Here is a 20,223-nt window from a genome sequence, read left to right as displayed (position 1 = left end):
TCTGCCTTACGGTGGGGCTACCTTCAGTGCCAGGCAGGTGATATAAATGAGTGAAACAGACCTGGTGACAGTTCCTAGGTGACTGTGAGTTTATGTCGAACAGTAAAAAGGACCTTTCCAGTGCCATGCTTAGATGTCCACTGAAACTCTATCCCAGCTTGATTTCTCCAACTGTCCACTTTTGCTCACTTCCCTTCCCTTTCCTCCTAGAAGTACTAATCCCAAATATACTTCTCGATAAATATCTTGTTTGCTAATTTTCATATCTGCGTCTGCTTCCTAGGAAACTCAAACAGTCCCCAAAAGCAATTCGTAATTCACAATAGTTAATTTAAGACTTGGAAAGACTGACTGAAATGTAGTTTTCATCTTTAGGTTTACACTAAGTAGAAGCTTAATCACAATCTGAGAAACCTTATGGAAATGAATCTGTAGAGAGGACTGTGAATTCTATCTAAAGTACATTTATTCTTTTCTAAGGATTTTATGTCACTTATACACAAACACATGCTTCTAAAAAAAACTGAATAACACAAAAGAATGTGATCAAAATGAGTTGCCCATCATTTAGTCTTTGCCAATCCGATTCAAAACCAATTTTTACAAATGGAGATACATTCTTACTGAACGCATTTGTATAACATCTATGTCTTTATTCACAAAGCCAGCTTTAGTTGTACATTCTTTTTCTGATGTTTATTCAAATATTATTGTTTTGCCTTCAGGAAATGTTAATACATTCCTCCAATACCTGGTCCTATATTATTAAATTATATTATTTGACAGACTTGTTAACATATATTTTATATTTATTTTTGAGAACTGTGAATACATGTTTCCCACTAGATTTTATGAAGAAATATTCCTAAGTGCATACGAAATCTATCAGTGTTCTAAGTCAGTTAACTTCACTGTTAACAATAATATTCAGGTGATTCTTTGGGATTTTCTAGACATATAGTCATGGCAGTGAATAGCCCCCAGCCTCAGGTACGTCCCTGGATTCATTCCTCAGTTACCCACAGTGGTAACCGCATTATTCACCCAGACTTATGGGTTTCTCTTTCACTCCCGCCTTGCTTTCTCATTTCCTCACGTGTACTTCCCAGAATCCCCAACCCCCACCCCCCGAGTGAACTACTTGCACTCACATTTGTGTTTCAATATCTATTTTGGGTGCAATTGAAACAGAGACAATGGATGTTCAGCAAATTTTTTTGTTGATTGATATTAAACCAGTGGTGGTGGTGACTTCTCAAAAAAGAGAGCTAAACTGGGCTGTCTGGAAGTGAAGAGAACTAGTTTCAGCATTTGTGTTCACCTCCTTTCTATCATATCTGTTTCTGTGTTAATACAGTATATGTATCCATGGTATCCTACAAGTAAGTTCCATTTTATGGATCAAAGTTGAACTTCCACAAATGTGTTTTATCAGGTGACTCGCTGTTTGCCACATAAACAAATGTGGTTTTCCTCAAGTGTAACCATGACCCCTTTGTTTGGAATGTTTCTCCCACTTTTCACTACCAGGCAAATGAGTAATAATTTTTAAAGTTCCATTATCTACCCGTAAGTCATCCAAAAGCCTTCATTTACTTGACAAACATTTGTCGCTAACATGCTGTATCCCAGTAACCAAATTAAATTTTATAGTTCATGCCTTCAGGGTGTCTGCATAGCAGTAGTGGAATGACAGAAAGTAACTGTGGGACAGCAGAGAGTGCAAAATTCGGAGCACAGTGCAGGGACAAATTGTATTTGAACAGGGTAGTTAATCATTGGGAGGAAGCATTCACGGAAACCTGGGGTATGGACAGAGAAATAGTAGTTTGCAAAGATAACCACAATTATAAAACATTCCAAGAAGATGAAATGGCTTCAGCAAAGGCTTTCAAGCTTTATTTTCCACCTCTTCCTCAGCTGTCCTAAAACAGCTTAACTTCTGTTTAATCTTACAGATTTTTTTTTTTTTTTTGGTCCTCTTAATGTTTCTATGCTTCTTTGGACTATTGCTTAAAGAAGGAGTAAGAATATACACTACATTATATGCTGTAGTAAAGATTCAAAACAAATATAAGATATTCAGCACAATGCTCAGTGAGCTCAGCACAATGCCTGGTAAATTTAGCATCAGTTCAGTTCAGTTCAGTTCAGTCGCTCAGTCGTGTCCGACTCTGCGACCCCATGAATCGCAGCACGCCAGGCCTCCCTGTCCATCACCAACTCCCGGAGTTCATTCAAACTCACGTCCATCGAGTCGGTGATGCCATCCAGCCATCTCATCCTCTGTCGTCCCCTTTTCCTCCTGCCCCCAATCCCTCCCAGTATCAGAGTCTTTTCCAATGACTCAACTCTTCGCATGAGGTGGCCAGAGTACTGGAGTTTCAGCTTCAGCATCAGTCCCTCCAAAGAATACCCAGGGCTGATCTGCTTCAGAATGGACTGGTTGGATCTCCTTGCAGTCCAAGGGACTCTCAAGAGTCTTCTCCAACACCACAGTTCAAAAGCATCAATTCTTTGGTGCTCAGCTTTCTTCACAGTCCAACTCTCACATCCATACATGACCACTGGAAAAACCATAGCCTTGACTAGACTGACCTTTGTGGGCAAAGTAACGTCTCTGCTTTTCAATATGCTATCTAGGTTGGTCATAACTTTTCTTCCAAAGAGTAAAAGTCTTTTAATTTCATGGCTGCAGTCACCATCTGCAGTGATTTTGGAGCCCAAAAAAATAAAGTCTGACACTGTTTCCACTGTTTCCCCATCTATTTCCCATGAAGTGATGGGACCAGATGCCATGATTTTCATTTTCTGAATGTCGAGCTTTAAGCCAACTTTTTCACTCTCCACTTTCACTTTCATCAAGAGGCTTTTTAGTTCCTCTTCACTTTCTGCCGTAAGGGTGGTGTCATCTGCATATCTGAGGTTATCGCTATTTCTCCTGGCAATCTTGATTCCAGCTTGTGCTTCTTCCAGCCCAGCGTTTCTCATGATGTACTCTGCATAGAAGTTAAATAAACAGGGTGACAATATACAGCCTTGACGTACTCCTTTTCCTATCTGGAACCAGTCTGTTGTTCCATGTCCAGTTCTAACTGTTGTTGTCCAGTTCTAACCTGCATATAGGTTTCTCAAGAGGCAGGTCAGGTGGTCTGGCATTCCCATCTCTTTCAGAATTTTCCACAGTTTATTGTGATCCACACAGTCAAAGGCTTTGGCATAGTCAATAAAGCAGAAATAGACGTTTTTCTGGAACTCTCTTGCTTTTTCAATGATCCAGTGGATGTTGGCAATTTGATCTCTGGTTCCTCTGCCTTTTCTAAAACCAGCTTGAACATCTGAAGTTCACGGTTCACGTATTGTTGAAGCCTGGCTTGGAGAATTCTGAGCATTACTTTACTAGCATGTGAGATGAGTGCAATTGTGCAGTAGTTTGAGCATTCTTTGGCATTGCCCTTCTTTGGGATTGGAATGAACACCGACCTTTTCCAGTCCTGTGGCAACTGCTGAGTTTTCCAAATTTGCTGGCATATTGAGTGCAGCACTTTCACAGCATCATCTTTCAGGATTTTAAATAGCTCAACTGGAATTCCATCACCTGCACTAGCTTTGTTCGTAGTGATGCTTTCTAAGGCCCACTTGACTTCACATTCCAGGTTGTCTGGCTCTAGGTTAGTGATCATACCATCGTGATTATCTTGGTGGTAAAGATTTTTTTTGTACAGTTCTTCTGTGTATTCTTGCCACCTCTTCTTAATATCTTCTGCTTCTGTTAGGTCCATTTCTGTCCTATATCGAGCCCATCTTTGCATGAAATGTTCCACTGGTATCTCTAATTTTCTTGAAGAAAAAAAATTTCTCTTCAAGAAATTTAGCATAATGCATAGTAAATACTCTACAAATGATAGATATTATTCCTCACCTTATTGAAGATATATGAAACTTATCCACTTACTATATATGTTGATTTTAGTTCTTCATTTAAAAATAACATAGGAAGCTCAGTCCGGTGCTCTATGACAACCTAGCGGGTGGGATGGGATTGCGGTTTGAGGGCGGCTCTGATGGAGGGGACATATATATATACTTATGGCTGAATCACATTGTTGTACTGCAGAAACCTACTCAATATTATAAAGGAATTATCCTCCATTTAAAAAATAAAGACTTAAAAAAATAACTGTCATTCTTTTGAAAATGAAAGTCGCTCACTCGAGTCCAGGTCTTTGCAACCCAATGGAATACCCAGTCCATGGAATTCTCCAGGTCAGAATACTGGAATGGGGGTCCTTTCCCTTCTCCAGGGGATCTTCCCAACCCAGGGTTGAACCCAGATCTCCCACATTGCAGGTGGATTCTTTTCCAGCTGAGCTATCAGGAAAGCCCTTCATTTAACTACTGCCAAACTGTTTCTTATGGATGTGTTTCATACAAGCATCAACAGGAAAAAGATGAGGAGTTATCTGTCAAGTTCTCTTACTACCCAACAGAATTCTTGGATCCATATTTTTGAAGGCTTAATAATGCCAAACTTCTTTGTAATTAATGAATGCTTTTATAATGAAATATCTGTGTACATGTCTGACAACTAAAAGATAAATCAAAACAGCCCATTCTAGTTGCTTAGCCTGGGAGGCATACAGCAAAAATGTGTTTCTTCTATTTAAAAGCTGTGAGTACTGCTAAGGGCTTGAGATGGTGTGAAATCAGACACAGAATTTGAAAATTCCTTGTAGTCTACCTATCTTCCTGACCATCCAAGATGCACACTTAAGATCACATTCATCCATATTATTTCTGGGACATCCTCCCCCAAACATCTTTCTTTCTAATTCCTTTCCAGTGTTTCACCTGACCAGCACTTGTTCCCCTCACCCTTGACAACAAAATATACATGAGCCATATAAGAAATTTTTCTCTCTGAAGTTCAGAGAGCAGTGATAGGAGGGAATATCACATTCCAAAAAAAGATGCTAGAGTCAGATGATAAAAGCTGTATAGGACAATGAACCAACCAGTAGAAAAGGTGACACCCAAAAGAAAGAACTGGGACAGGGCTTTCAATTGGACACACAGGCACTTACCAGGAAAAGGAAAGGTATTATTTTCTCCATTTTGGACTACTGCATGAGACACACACAATTATGTAATTAAATGATCAATTTTCCTAGGGGGTTAAACAATAACAAGGAAATGATGTAATGGTAGCAGCTCTTCAGCAGGATATAAAGGGGGCTGGGGACCAAGAAGACTCTCAGACTCAAGAAGCTCACTTTCCTGGAAACTCACCCAGATCCTCCACCCTCTGACACCATGGTCAGCTCCTGTTGTGGCTCCGTCTGCTCTGACCAGAGCTGTGGCCGAAGTCTCTGCCAGGAGACCTGCTGCCAGCCCAGCTGCTGCCAGACCACCTGCTGCAGGACCACCTGCTGCCGCCCCAGCTGTGGTGTGTCCAGCTGCTGCCGCCCAGTCTGCTGCCAGCCCACCTGCCCTCGCCCCACCTGCTGCATCTCTAGCTGCTACCGCCCCTCCTGCTGTGTTTCCAGCTGTGGTTCCAGCTGCTGCAGGCCTACCTGCTGCATCTCCAGCTGCTGCAGGCCCCAGTGCTGCCAGCCTGTGTGCTGCCAGCCCACCTGCTCTCGCCCCGCCTGCTGCATCTCTAGCTGCTGCCGCCCCTCCTGCTGTGTTTCCAGCTGTGGGTCCAGCTGCTGCAGGCCTGCTTGCTGCATCTCCAGCTGCTGCAGGCCCCGGTGCTGCCAGTCTGTGTGCTGCCAGCCCACCTGCTCCCACATCTCCAGCTGCTGCCGCCCCTCTTGCTGTGGCTCCAGCTGCTGCCTGCGCCCAGTGTGTGGCCGGGTCTCCTGCCACACCACTTGCTATCGCCCCACCTGTGTCATCTCCACCTGCCCCCGCCCCGTGTGCTGTCCCTCCTCTTGCTGCTGAATCTCTGCTTTGAGCATACTGCTTCCTCATTTCCTCCCTCCCCACAAGTGCAGAGCTTCTTTTTAAAATGTGGAGGAGTCAAGAGAACTGGTCCCTTGAATTTCATAAACAAACACCAGACATACTGAGCCCACATTCTAACTTCTGTCCAAACTCCCTCCCTTCTAAGTAAGAACACTCAGAATGTTCAAGGAAATTACATTCTCCCAACACTCTTCCCTATTTTTTTAGGACATATGTTTTTCATGCCTTAGGAATTGTCTCCATCACTTGTGGGGCCACTGATTTTTATCTCTCTGACAGGGAAATCCAATGAAGGTTTTTTGGTGTACTCTCTGTTAAAGATTTTCTTATGTCTTGTTATTTCCATGAACCTAAATAAACGTCCTCCTAGTGACACTGAAAATTGAATTTGATTGTTACTCTCTTTCTTTTTTTAAAGTATTTACATTTCATTCCAAAGTAATTGTATTTGCCTGCACTGCCAAACAGCACAAATTAATCAACCTTCAAGAGAGGTCAAATAACACTGGTCACTATTAGTTATGTTCAGAAAATAGATAAATAATCACTTTCTAGTCTTTATGGGGCAAAAGGGTGAAACTGTAGTGATAAAGCATCTATGAATATAATAACAGGAGGAAAGTTTTGGAAAGATTGAACACAATTCATGAGTTTTAACACCACCACCTTTCAGGGTTTTTTGCACTTATTAAAGCAACGGATAGATGTATTTTCTGCTTTGGGTCACATGCCACGAGTGCTTCGTCCACATACACAGTGAAAATGCTAGTCACTCAGCCGGGTCCAGCTCTATGTGACCCCGTGGATTGTAGCCCAGCAGGTCCTCTGTCCATGAAATTCTGCAGGCAAGAATACTGGAGTAGATTGCCATTCTGTTCTCCAGGGGATCTTCCTGCCCGAGGGGTCGAACCCAGGTCTCCTGCATTGCCAACAGATTCTTTATCTTCTGAGCCACAGTGGAAGCCCCTACATATACAGTGGAGTTCTGCTTTATTTTTGTAGCCAGAGCTTCAATAGATTTGATTTATTATTATTATTCAGACTATTCCGTTTATTCTGCTTTATAGAGGGGCTACTTTCAGTGCCCGGAAGGTAATATAAATGATTGAAACAGACTTTATGACAGTTCCTAGGTATTGCTGGAATGTGTGATTTTATGTTCAAGAGAAAAAAGGGAACTTTCTAGTGCCATGCTTAGATGTCCACTGAAACTTTTTCTTAGACTGATTTCTCCAACTGTCCACTTCTGCTCACTTCCCTTCTCTTTCCTTCTACAACTGCTAATCTCACAAGCACTTCTCAATAAATATCCTGTTTACATATTTCAATCTCTGGGTCTGCTTCCTAGGGAACTCAAACAGTCCCCCAAAGCAATTGGTAATTCATAATAATTAATCTGAGAGCTGGAAAGACTGCCTGAAATGTAGTTTTCATCTTTTAGTATATAATATGTACGAGCTTAAACATAAATATAGAAAGCTTATGAAACTGAATCTGTAGCGAGAACTGTGAATTTTATCTAAATTACATATATTCTTTTCTAAAGGTCTTATGTCACTTATACATAAACACATGGCTTTTTAAAAAATTTAAATAGCACAGAAGAATGTGATCAAAATTTAGTTTCCTATCATTAGGCTTTGGCAATCCCATTCAAAACCTAGTTTTACAAATGGAGATACATTCTTATTGAATGCATGTGTATGACATTTATGTCTTTATTCACTAACCCAGCTTTAGCTGTACATTTTTTTGTTCTGATGTTTACTCAAATATTATTTTTTGGCCTTCAGGAAATGTTAATACATTCCTCCAATACCAGGTAAGTGTATTATTTTACAGATTTGTTTACATATTTTTATATTTTAGCACAGATCTGTGAATTCATTTTCCCATTATATTTTATGAAGAAATCGTGCTAAATGCATAGGAAATCCATCAGTTTTCTATATCAGCCAACTTCACTGCTGACAATAATATTCAGTTGATTCTGTGGGATTTTCTAGACACACAGTCATGGCGGCTAATAGCCCCCAGCCTCAGGTAGGTCGCCAGATTCATTCCGCAGTTACCGACAGTGTAACCGCATTATTATAGACGTATGGGCTTTCCTTTCATTCCTGTCTTGCTTTCCCACTTCCTCAGGTGTACTTCCCAGAATCGCCCCCCAAAGTAAACTACTTGCACTCACATCTTTGTCTCAATATATACTTTTAAACCAGGGATGGTCGCTAATTCTCACAAAAGAGAGCTAAATTGGAATGTCCAGAAGTGAAGAGAACCAGTGTCAACATATGTATTCACCTCCTTTCTATCATATCTGCTTCTGTGTTAATACAGTATATGTATGTATGGTGTCCTATAAGTAAGTTGGATTCTGTGCATCAAATTTGAACTTCCACAAATGTGTTTTATCAGATGACACGTTGCTTGCCACTTAAACAAATGTGGTTTTCCTCAAGTATAACCATGATCCCTTTGTTTGGAATGTTTCTCCCACTTTTCTCAACCAGGCAAAACAGACATATTTTTTAAAGGACCATTACATACCCTTAATTTATCCAAAAGCCTTCATTCACTCGACAAACATTTGTCACTAATATGCTCTGTCCCAGGAACAAAATTAAATTTTATAGTTCATGCCCTCAGGGTGTCTGCATTGCAGAGAGTGCTAAATTCAGAGCACAATGCTGTGACAAATTATATTTGAACAGGGTAGGTAATCATTTGGAGGAAGCATACAGGGGAAACCTGGGTTTTGAGAGAGGAATAGGAGTTTGCAGAGATAACGATAAAGATGAAACATGGAATGAAGCAGCTTCAGCAAAGGGTTGCAAGCTTTATTTTTCACCCCTTCTTCAGCTGTCCTAAAACAGCTTAACTTCTGTTTAATCTTACAGAAGTTTTTTTTTTTTTCTTTTCCTTTTAACGTTTCTATGCTTCTTTGGCCTGTTGCTTAAAGAAGTAGTAAGAAAACACATTATATTATATGCAGCATTACAGATTCAAAACAAATATAAGGTATTCAGCACAATGCTCAGTGAACTCAGCACAGAGTCTAGTGAGTTTAGCATAATGAATAGTAAATATTCTACAGATGATAAATATTATTATTCTTCACCTTTTATTGAAGATGTGTGGAACTTTTCCATGTACTATATATGTCAATTTTAGTTCTTCAGTTAAAAATAACATAGGAAGCTCAGTCCTATGCTCTATCACAACCTAGAGGGGTGGGATGTGATTGGAGTGGGAGGGCAGATCAGAGGGAGGGGATATATATATATACTTATGGCTGAATCACATTGTTGTACTGCAGAAAGCTACAAAACCTTGTAAAGGAATTATCCTCCAATTAAAAAAATAAAGACTTAAAAAAATAACTGTCATTCTTTTGAAAATGAAAGTCACTCAGTCATGTCCAGCTCTTTGTAACCCCATGGACTATACAGTGCATGGAATTATCCTGGCCAGAATACAGGAATGGGTAGTTGTTCGCTTCTCCAGGGGATTTTCCCAACCCAGGGATCGAACCCAGGTCTCCCACATTGCAGGCGGATTTTTTCCCAGCTGAGCTATTAGAAAGCCCTTCTTTTAACTATTGCCAAACTCTTTCTTATGCGTATGTCTCATTCAAGCATATACAGGAAAAAGATGAGGAGTTATCTGTCAAGTTCTCTTACTACCCAACAGAATGTCTTGGATCCGTATTATTGAAGACTTAATAATTCCAAACATGTTTATATATAATGAATGCTTTTGTAATGAAATATCCTGTATACAAGTCTGACAACTAAAAGATAAACCAAAATATCCCCTTCTGGTTGCCTAGCCTGAGAGACATACAGCAAAAATGTGTTTCTTCTATTTAAAAGCTGTGAGTACTGCTAGCAGTGCTTGAGACAGTGGAATGAAATCAGACACAGAATTTGAAACTTCCTTGTAGTGTAACTATCTTCCTCACCATCCAAGATGCCCACATAGGATCACATTCATTCATATAATATGTGGAACACCCTCCCCCCAAACATCTTTCTTTCTAATTCCTTTTCATGTTTAACCTCACCAGCACTTATTCCCCACAGCCTTGACAACAAAATATGCATGAGTCATATAAGAAATTTTTTCTCTCTGAAGTTCAGAGAGCAGTGATAGGAGAGAAGATCACATTTAAAAAAAAAGTGTTAGAGAGTCATACGACTAATGCTTTCTAAGCATTGAACCAACCAGGAATAAAGGTGACACCCACTAGGGAAGGCTAGGACAGGGCTTTCAATTGGATACACAGGTGCTTACCAGGAAAAGGAATGGTATTATTTTTTCCATTTTCGAATACTGGATAAGAAACACACAATTATGTAATTAAATGATCAATTTTCCTAAGAGGGTAAACAATAACAAGGAAATAATGATGTCATGAGAGCAGCTCTTCAGCAGGATATAAAGGGGGCTGGGGACCGAGAAGACTCTCAGACTCAAGAAACTCACTTTCCTGGAAACTCACCCAGAACTTCCACCCTCTAACACCATGGTCAGCTCCTGTTGTGGCTCCGTCTGCTCTGACCAGAGCTGTGGCCGAAGTCTCTGCCTGGAGACCTGCTGCCGCCCCACCTGCTGCAGGACCACCTGCTGCAGGACCACCTGCTGCCGTCCCAGCTGTGGTGTGTCCAGCTGCTGCCGCCCGGTCTGCTGCCAGCCCACCTGCCCTCGCCCCACCTGCTGCATCTCTAGCTGCTACCGCCCCTCCTGCTGTGTTTCCAGCTGTGGTTCCACCTGCTGCAGGCCCCAGTGCTGCCAGCCTGTGTGCTGCCAGCCCACCTGCTCTCGCCCCGCCTGCTGCATCTCTAGCTGCTGCCGCCCCTCCTGCTGTGGGTCCAGCTGCGGTTCCAGCTGCTGCAGGCCTACCTGCTGCATCTCCAGCTGCTGCAGGCCCCGGTGCTGCCAGTCTGTGTGCTGCCAGCCCACCTGCTCCCGCATCTCCAGCTGCTGCCGCCCCTCTTGCTGTGGCTCCAGCTGCTGCCTGCGCCCAGTGTGTGGCCGGGTCTCCTGCCACACCACTTGCTATCGCCCCACCTGTGTTATCTCCACCTGCCCCCGCCCCGTGTGCTGTCCCTCCTCTTGCTGCTGAATCTCTGCTTTGAACATACTGCTTCCTCATTTCCTCCCTCACCACAGTTGCAGAGCTTCTTTTTTAAATGTGGAGGATTCAAGAGAACTGGTCCCTTGAATTGATAAGCAAACACCAGACATAATGAGCCCATGTTCTATCTTCTCTCCACAGTCCCTCCCATACAAATGAGATCACTCAGAATCTCCCAGGAAATTACAATTTCTAAACACTCCTCCCTTTTTCTTCAGGATATCTCTTAATCATGCTTAAGGAATTTGTCTCCATCACTTGTGGGTCCACTGATTTTTACCTCTGATATGGAAATACAATGAAGATTTTTTGGTGTACTCTTTGGTAAAGATTTTCTTATGTCTTGTTATTTCCATGAACCTAAATAAATGTCTCCCTATTGGCACTGAAATTTGAATCTGATTGTTAGTCTCTTTCTTTTTTAAAAAGAATTTACATTTCAACCCAAAGTAATTGAATTTTGCCTGCACCTGCCAAACAGCACAAATTAATCAACCTTCAAGAGAGGTCAAATGATACTGATCACTACTAGTTACGTCTAGAAAATAAATTAATCATTTTCTAGTCTTTATGGGGAAAGGAGGTGAAACTGAAGTGATAGAGCATCTATGAAGATAATAACATGAGAAAAGATTTGGAAAGATTGAGCACAATTCATGATTTTTAACAACACCACCTTTCAGGGTTTTTTCACCTACAAAAGCGGCAGATAGATAGATTAGTAAAGTCTATGTATTTTCTACTTTGAGTCACATACAGTGAGACCTTCGTCCACATATACAGTGAAAATGTTAGTCACTCAGCTGGGTCCAACTCTATGCGACCCCGTGGATTGTAGCTCAGCAGGCTCCTCTGTCCATGAAATTCTGCAGGCAAGAATACTGTAGTGGGTTGCCATTCCATTCCTCTGGGGATCTTTCTGCCCCAGGGATCAAACCCATGTCTCTTGCATTGCGGGCAGATTCTTTATCTTATGAGCCAACATGGAAGCCCCTACAGGTATACAGTGGAATTCTGCTTTATTCTGGTAGCCAGAGCTTCAGTAGATTTGGTTTATTATTATTATTACTATTCAGAATATTCAGTTTATTCTGACTTACAGTAGGGCTACCTTCAGTGCCAGGCAGGTGATATAAATGAATGAAACAGACCTGGTGACAGTTCCTTGGTATTGCTGGTGACTGTGATTTTATGTCCAAGACAAAAAAAGGGACCTTTCCAGTACCATGCTTAGATGTCCACTGAAACTCTATCCCAGCTTGATTTCTCCAACTGTCCACTTCTGCTCACTTCCCATCTCTTTCCTCCTAGAACTACTAGTCCCAAGAGCACTTCTCGATAAATACTCTGTTTGCTAATTTTCACCTCTGTGTCTGCTTCCTAGGGAACTCAAACAGTCCCGAAAAGCAATTTGTAATTCACAACAGTTAATCTGAGAGCTGGAAAGACTGCCTGAAATGTAGTTTTCATCTTTTAGTGTATAGTAAGTAGAAGCTTAATCATAATCCAAGAAAACTTATGGAAATGAATCTGTAGAGAGAACTGTGAATTTTATTTAAAGTACTTTTATTTTTTTATAAGGATTTTATGTCACCTATACACACACATGCTTTTTTTTAAAATTTTGAATAACACAAAAGAATGATCAAAATAGTTGCCCATCATTTGTCTTTGCCAATCCCATTCAAAACCAATTTTTACAAATGGAGATACATTCTTATTGAATCTTTTTGTATGACATTTGAGACAGTAAGGAGAGGGAGAGGGTGGGATGATTTTGGAGAATGGCATTGAAACATGTATAATATCATATAAGATATGAATCGCCAGTCCAGGTTCAATGCAGGATACAGGATGCTTGGGGCTGGTGCACTGGGATGACCCAGAGTGATGGTTTGGTTCAGGATGGGGAACACGTGTACACTCATGGCAGATTCATGTTGATCATGTATGGCAAAACCAATACAATATTGTAATTAGTCTCCAATTAAAATAAATAAATTTAAATTAAAAAAAATAATAAAATAAAAATTTTGAATAACACAAAAGAGTGATCAAAATAGTTACCCATCATTTGTCTTTGCCAATACCACTCAAAACCAATTTTTACAAATGGAGATACATTCTTATTGAACGCTTTTGTATGACATTTATGTCTTTATTCAGAAACCCAGCTTTACTTGTACATTTTTTTTGTTCTGATATTTATTCAAATATTATTTTTTAGCCTTCAGGCAATGTTAATACATTCCTCCAATACCTGGTAAGTATATCATTTGACAGATTTGTTTACATATTTTTTATATTTATTGTTGAGAACTGTGAATACATGTTTCCTGTTAGATTTTATGAAGAAATATTGCTAAGTGCATAAGAAATCTATCAGTGTTCTAAGCCAGTCAACTTCACTGTTAACAATAATATTCAGGTGATTCTTTGGGATTTTCTAGACGTATAATCATGGTGGTGAATAGCCCCCAGCCTCAGGTATGTCCCCGGATACATTCCTCAGTTACCCACAGTGGCAACCTCATTATTAACCCAGACTTACGGGTTTTTCTTTCGTTCCTGCCTTGCTTTCTCATTTCCTCATGTGTACATCCCAGAATCCACCTCTTCCCCCCGCCTCCGCCAAGTGAACTACTTGCACTCACATTTATGTTTCAATATCTATTTTGGGTGCAATTGAAACAAAGACAATAGACGTTCAGCAAATATTTTTTGTTGATTGATACTAAACCAGTGGTGGTGGTTAGTTCTCCCAAAAGAGAGCTAAATTGGGATGTCTGCAAGTGAAGAGAACCAGTGTCAACACTTGTGTTCTCCTCCTTTCTATCATATCTGTTTCTTTGTTAATGCAGTATATGTATCCATGGTGTCCTATAAGTATGTACGATTCTACGGATCAAAGTTGAACTTCCACAAGTGTGTTTTATCAGGTGACATGTGGCTTGCCACATAAACAAATGTGGTTTTCCTCAGGTGTAACCATGACCCCATTGATGGAATGTTTCTCCCACTTTTCTCTACCAGGAAAAAAGACATATTTTTTAAAGGACCATTATATACCTGTAAGTCATCCAAAAGCCTTCATTCACTCGACAAACATTTGTCACTCATGTGCTCTGTCCCAGTTAACAAAAATAAAATTTATAGTTCATGCCTTCAGGGTGTCTGCATAACAATAGTGGAATGACAGAAAGTAACTGTGGTGCATCAGAGTGCAAAAAAACAGAGCACAATGCAGAGACAAATTGCATTTGAACAGGGTAGTTAATCATTGGGAGGAAGCAAGTAGCGTAAACCTGGGGTTTTGAGAGAGGAATAGGAGTTTGCAAAGGTAATGACAAAGATGAAACATTCCAGGAAGATGACATGGCTTCAGAAAAGGTTTGCAAGCTTTATTTTTTACCTCTTCCTCAGCTGTCCTAAACAGCTTACTGCTACTGCTAAGTCACTTCAGTCGTGTCCGATTCTGTGTGACCCCATAGATGGCAGCCCACCAGGCTCCCCCGTCCCTGGAATTCTCCAGGCAAGAACACTGGAGTGGGTTGCCATTTCCTTCTCCAATGCATGAAAGTGAAAAGTGAAGTCGTGTCCGACTCTTAGTGACCACATGGACTGTAGCCCACCAGGCTCCTCCATCCATGGGATTTTCCAGGCAAGAGTACAGGAGTTCTGTTTAATCTTACACAAATTTTTTTTTGCTCTTAACGTTTCTATGCTTCTTCGGACTATTGCTTAAAGAAGTAGTAATAATACACACTGTACTATATTTTGCTTTAAAGATTCAAAACAAATATAAGATATTCAGCACAATGCTCAGTGAACTCAGCACAATGCCTGGTAAATTTAGCATAATGCATAGTAAATACAAATGATAAATATCATTATTCCTCACCTTTTATTGAAGAGGTATGGATATATGTTGATTTTAGTTCTTCATTTAAAAATAATATAGGAAGCTCAGTCCGGTGTTCTCTGACAACCTAGAGGGGTGGGATGGGATTGGGGTGGAGGGCAGATCAGAGGGAGGGGACATATATATACTTATGCCTGAATCACATTGTTGTACTGCATAAAGCTACACAACCTTGTAAAGGAATTATCCTCCAATTAAAAAATAAAGACTTAAAAAAATAACTGTCATTCTTTTGAAAATGAAAGTTGCTCAGTCATGTCCAGCTCTTTGTGACCCCATAGACTATATAGTCCATGGAATTCTCCAGGTCAGAATACTGGAATTGGTAGCCATTCCCTTCTCCAGGGGATCTTACCAACCCAGAGATCGAACCAAGGTCTCCCACATTGAAGGCAAATCCTTTACCAGCTGACTTATCAGGGAAGCCCTTTTTTAAACTATTGTCATGCTGTTTCTTATGCATGTGTCTCATTCAAGTATCTACAGGAAAAGGATGAGGAGTTATCTGTCAAGTTCTCTTACTACACAACAGAATTCTTGGATCCATAGTTTTGAACGTTTAATCATTCCAAACATGTTTATATACAGTGAATGCTTTTAAAATGAAATATCCTGTGTACAAGTTTGACAACTTAAAGATAAATCAAAACATCCCATTCTGGTTGCCTAGCCTGGGAGACATACAGCAAAAGTGTGTTTCTTCTATTTAAAAGCTGTGAGTACTGCTAAGGGCTTGAGACAGTGGAGTGAAATCAGACACAGAATGTGAAACTTTCTTGTGGTCTACCTATCTTCCTGACCATCCAAGATGCACACTTAGGATCACATTCATCCATATTATTTCTGGACATCCTCCCCCAAACGTCTTTCTTTCTAATTCCTTTCCAGTGTTTCACCTGACCAGCACTTGTTCCCCTCACCCTTGACAACAAAATATACATGAGCCATATAAGAAATTTTTCTCTCTGAACTTCAGAGAGCAGTGATAGGAGGGAATACCACATTCCAAAAAAAGATGCTAGAGTCAGATGATAAAAGCTGTATAGGACAATGAACCAACCAGTAGAAAAGGTGACACCCAAAAGAAAGAACTGGGACAGGGCTTTCAATTGGACACACAGGCACTTACCAGGAAAAGGAAAGGTATTATTTTCTCCATTTGGACTACTGCATGAGACACACACAATTATGTAATTAAATGATCAATTTTCCTAGGGGGTTAAACAATAACAAGGAAATGATGTAATCGTAGCAGCTCTTCAGCAGGATATAAAGGGGGCTGGGGACCAAGAAGACTCTCAGACTCAAGAAACTCACTTTCCTGGAAACTCACCCAGATCCTCCACCCTCTGACACCATGGTCAGCTCCTGTTGTGGCTCCGTCTGCTCTGACCAGAGCTGTGGCCGAAGTCTCTGCCTGGAGACCTGCTGCCAGCCCAGCTGCTGCAGGACCACCTGCTGCAGGACCACCTGCTGCCGCCCCAGCTGTGGTGTGTCCAGCTGCTGCCGCCCGGTCTGCTGCCAGCCCACCTGCCCTCGCCCCACCTGCTGCATCTCTAGCTGCTACCGCCCCTCCTGCTGTGTTTCCAGCTGTGGTTCCACCTGCTGCAGGCCTACCTGCTGCATCTCCAGCTGCTGCAGGCCCCAGTGCTGCCAGCCTGTGTGCTGCCAGCCCACCTGCTCTCGCCCCACCTGCTGCATCTCTAGCTGCTGCCGCCCCTCCTGCTGTGTTTCCAGCTGTGGTTCCAGCTGCTGCAGGCCCCGGTGCTGCCAGTCTGTGTGCTGCCAGCCCACCTGCTCCCGCATCTCCAGCTGCTGCCGCCCCTCTTGCTGTGGCTCCAGCTGCTGCCTGCGCCCAGTGTGTGGCCGGGTCTCCTGCCACACCACTTGCTATCGCCCCACCTGTGTCATCTCCACCTGCCCCCGCCCCGTGTGCTGTCCCTCCTCTTGCTGCTGAATCTCTGCTTTGAACATACTGCTTCCTCATTTCCTCCCTCACCACAGTTGCAGAGCTTCTTTTTTAAATGTGGAGGATTCAAGAGAACTGGTCCCTTGAATTGATAAGCAAACACCAGACATAATGAGCCCACGTTCTATCTTCTCTCCACAGTCCCTCCCATACAAATGAGATCACTCAGAATCTCCCAGGAAATTACAATTTCTAAACACTCCTCCCTTTTTCTTCAGGATATCTCTTAATCATGCTTAAGGAATTTGTCTCCATCACTTGTGGGTCCACTGATTTTTACCTCTGATATGGAAATACAATGAAGATTTTTTGGTGTACTCTTTGGTAAAGATTTTCTTATGTCTTGTTATTTCCATGAACCTAAATAAATGTCTCCCTATTGGCACTGAAATTTGAATCTGATTGTTAGTCTCTTTCTTTTTTAAAAAGGATTTACATTTCAACCCAAAGTAATTGAATTTTGCCTGCACCTGCCAAACAGCACAAATTAATCAACCTTCAAGAGAGGTCAAATGATACTGATCACTACTAGTTACGTCTAGAAAATAAATTAATCATTTTCTAGTCTTTATGGGGAAAGGAGGTGAAACTGAAGTGATAGAGCATCTATGAAGATAATAACATGAGAAAAGATTTGGAAAGATTGAGCACAATTCATGATTTTTAACAACACTACCTTTCAGGGTTTTTTCACCTACAAAAGCGGCAGATAGATAGGTTAGTAAAGTCTATCTAATTTCTGTTTCGGGTCACATACAATGAGTCTTTCGTCCACGTACACAGTTGATATGTTAGTCACTCAGCCGTGTCCAACTCTATGCGACCCTGTGGATTGTATCCCACGAGGCTCCTCTGTCCACGGATTCTGCAGGTAAGAATACTGTAGTGGGTTGCCATTCCATTCTCCAGGGGATCTTTCTGCCCCAGGGTTCAAACCCAGGTCTCCTGCATTGTGGGAAGATTCTTTATCTTCTAAGCCACCATAGAATCCCCTGTACATACAGTGGAGTTCTTCTTTATTCTGGTAGCCAGAGCTTCAGTAGATTTGGTTTATTATTATTATTATTATTATTACTATTCAGAATATTCAGTTTATTCTGTCTTATAGTAGGGCTACCTTCAGTGCCAGGCAGGTGATATAAATGAATGAAACAGACCTAGTGACAGTTTCTTGGTATTGCTGGTGACTCTGATTTTACGTCCAAGAGTAAAAGGGGACCTTTCCAGTGCCATGCTTAGATGTCCACTGAAACTCTATCCTAGCCTGATTTCTCCAACTGTCCACTTCTGCTCACTTCCTTCCCTTTCCGCCTAGCAGTACTAATCCCAAGATCACTTCTCAATAAACACCCTGTTTGCTAATTTTCATCTCTGGGTCTTCTTCCTAGGGAACTCAAACAGTCCCGAAAAGCAATTTGTAATTCACAACAGTTAATTTGAGAGCTGGAAAGACTGACTGCAACGTAGTCATCATCTTTTAGTATATAATAAGACTTCCCTGGTGGCTCAGATGGTAAATCATCTGTCTACAATGCAGGAGACCCGGGTTCAATCCCTGGTTTGGGAAGATCTCTTGGAGAAGTAAATGGCAACCCACTCCAATATTCTTGCCTGGAAAATCCCATGGACGGAGGAGCTTGTTAGGCTACAGTCCATGGGGTTGCAAAGAGTCAGACAAGACTGAGCGATAATATATAAGTACAAACTTAAACATAAACATATAAAACTTATGGAACTGAATTTGTAGAGAGAACTGTGAATTTTATCTGAAGTACTTTTATTCTTTTCTAAGGATTTTATGTCACTTATACACAAACACATGCTTTTTTCAAAAAAAAATTGAATAACACAAAAGAATGTGATCATAAGTGAGTTGCCCATCATTTGTCTTTGCCAATCCCATTCAAAACCAATTTTACAAATTGATATACATTCTTATTGAATCCTTTTGTATGACATTTATGTCTTTATTCACAAACTCACCTTTTTTGTACATTTTTTTTCTGATGTTTAATCAAATATTATTTTTTGGCCTTCAGGCAATGTTAATACATTCCTCCAATACCAGATAAGTGTACTATTTGACAGATTTGTTTACATATCTTTTTATATTTATTGCTCAGATCTATGAATTCATTTTGCCATTACATTTTATGAAGAAATATAAAAGTGCATAAGAAATCTATCAATTTTCTAAGATAGCCAGCTTCACTGTTAACAATAATATTCAGTTGATTCTGTGGGATTTTCTAGGCATATAACTGTGGCAGCTAATAGCTCCCAGCCTCAGGTAGGCCCCAGATTCATTCCTCAGTTACCCACCATGGCAACTGCATCATTGACTCAGACTTTTGGCTTTTTCTTTCTTTCCTGTCTTCCTTTCCCACTTCTTCACGTGTACTTCCGAGAATTGCTGCCCCAGGTGAACTACTTGCACTCACATCTTTGTTTCAGTATCTACTTTGGCTGCAATTCAAACAAAGACAGTAGATGTTCAGCAAATATTTTTAGCTGATTGACATTAAACCAGTGATGGTGGTTATTTCTCAGAAAAGAGAGCTAAACTGGGATGTCTGGAAGTGAAGAGAACCAGTATCAACATTTGTACTCACCTCCTTTCTATTATATCTGTTTCTGTGTTAATACAGTATCTTTATCCATGATTACCTGTAAATAAGTTTCATTCTATAGATCAAATTTGAACTTCCTCAAATGTGTTTCATCAGGTTACACGTTGCTTGCCACTTAAACAAATGTGGTTTTCCTCAAGTATAACTATGATCCCTTTGTTTGGAATGTTTCTCCCACTTTTCTCAACCAGGCAAAACAGACATATTTTTTAAAGGACCATTACATACCCTTAATTTATCCAAAAACCTTCATTCACTCGACAAACATTTGTCACTAATGTGCTCTGTCCCAGTAACGAAATTAAATTTTATAGTTCATGCCCTCAGGGTGTCTGCATCACAGAGAATGCAAAATTCGGAGCACAATGCAGGGACAAATTGTATTTGAACAGGGTAGTTAATCATTTGTAGGAAGCATTCAGGGGAAAGCTAGGGTTTTGACAGAGGAATAGTAGTTTGCAAAGATAATGACAAAGATGAAACATTCCAGGAAGATGAAGCAGCTTCAGCAAAGGCTTGCAAGCTTTATTTTTCACCCCTTCTCAGTTGTCCTAATATAGCTTAACTTCTGTTTAATCTTACACACAAGCTTTCT

At 40.9% G+C, this 20,223-nt stretch overlaps 3 protein-coding genes across 3 annotated transcripts; all 3 read left to right on the top strand.

Annotated features, from left to right (window-relative positions):
* Positions 1-5,272: 5,272 nt before the first annotated feature.
* KRTAP4-7 (keratin associated protein 4-7) lies at positions 5,273-6,354 on the top strand. Its single transcript, NM_001101273.1, is given in 1 exon segment — positions 5,273-6,354. A coding segment is annotated over 1 exon segment (630 nt). The 5' UTR covers positions 5,273-5,313; the 3' UTR covers positions 5,944-6,354.
* Positions 6,355-10,430: 4,076 nt separating this feature from the next.
* Positions 10,431-11,504, top strand: LOC100848612 (keratin-associated protein 4-9-like). The gene has a single exon (XM_005220786.4). The coding sequence runs from the start codon at positions 10,496-10,498 to the stop codon at positions 11,093-11,095; it is 600 nt and encodes a 199-aa protein (XP_005220843.1). The 5' UTR covers positions 10,431-10,495; the 3' UTR covers positions 11,096-11,504.
* Positions 11,505-16,315: 4,811 nt separating this feature from the next.
* On the top strand, positions 16,316-17,015 carry LOC104968477 (keratin-associated protein 4-7-like). The gene has a single exon (XM_010816285.4). The coding sequence runs from the start codon at positions 16,387-16,389 to the stop codon at positions 16,984-16,986; it is 600 nt and encodes a 199-aa protein (XP_010814587.2). The 5' UTR covers positions 16,316-16,386; the 3' UTR covers positions 16,987-17,015.
* Positions 17,016-20,223: the final 3,208 nt, after the last annotated feature.

Source organism: Bos taurus, chromosome 19, assembly GCF_002263795.3.
Source record: "Bos taurus isolate L1 Dominette 01449 registration number 42190680 breed Hereford chromosome 19, ARS-UCD2.0, whole genome shotgun sequence".
Lineage (NCBI taxonomy): Eukaryota > Metazoa > Chordata > Mammalia > Artiodactyla > Bovidae > Bos > Bos taurus.
The sequence above is the reverse complement of the archived record's forward strand: the minus strand, read 5'-3'. Positions and strand labels throughout refer to the sequence as shown.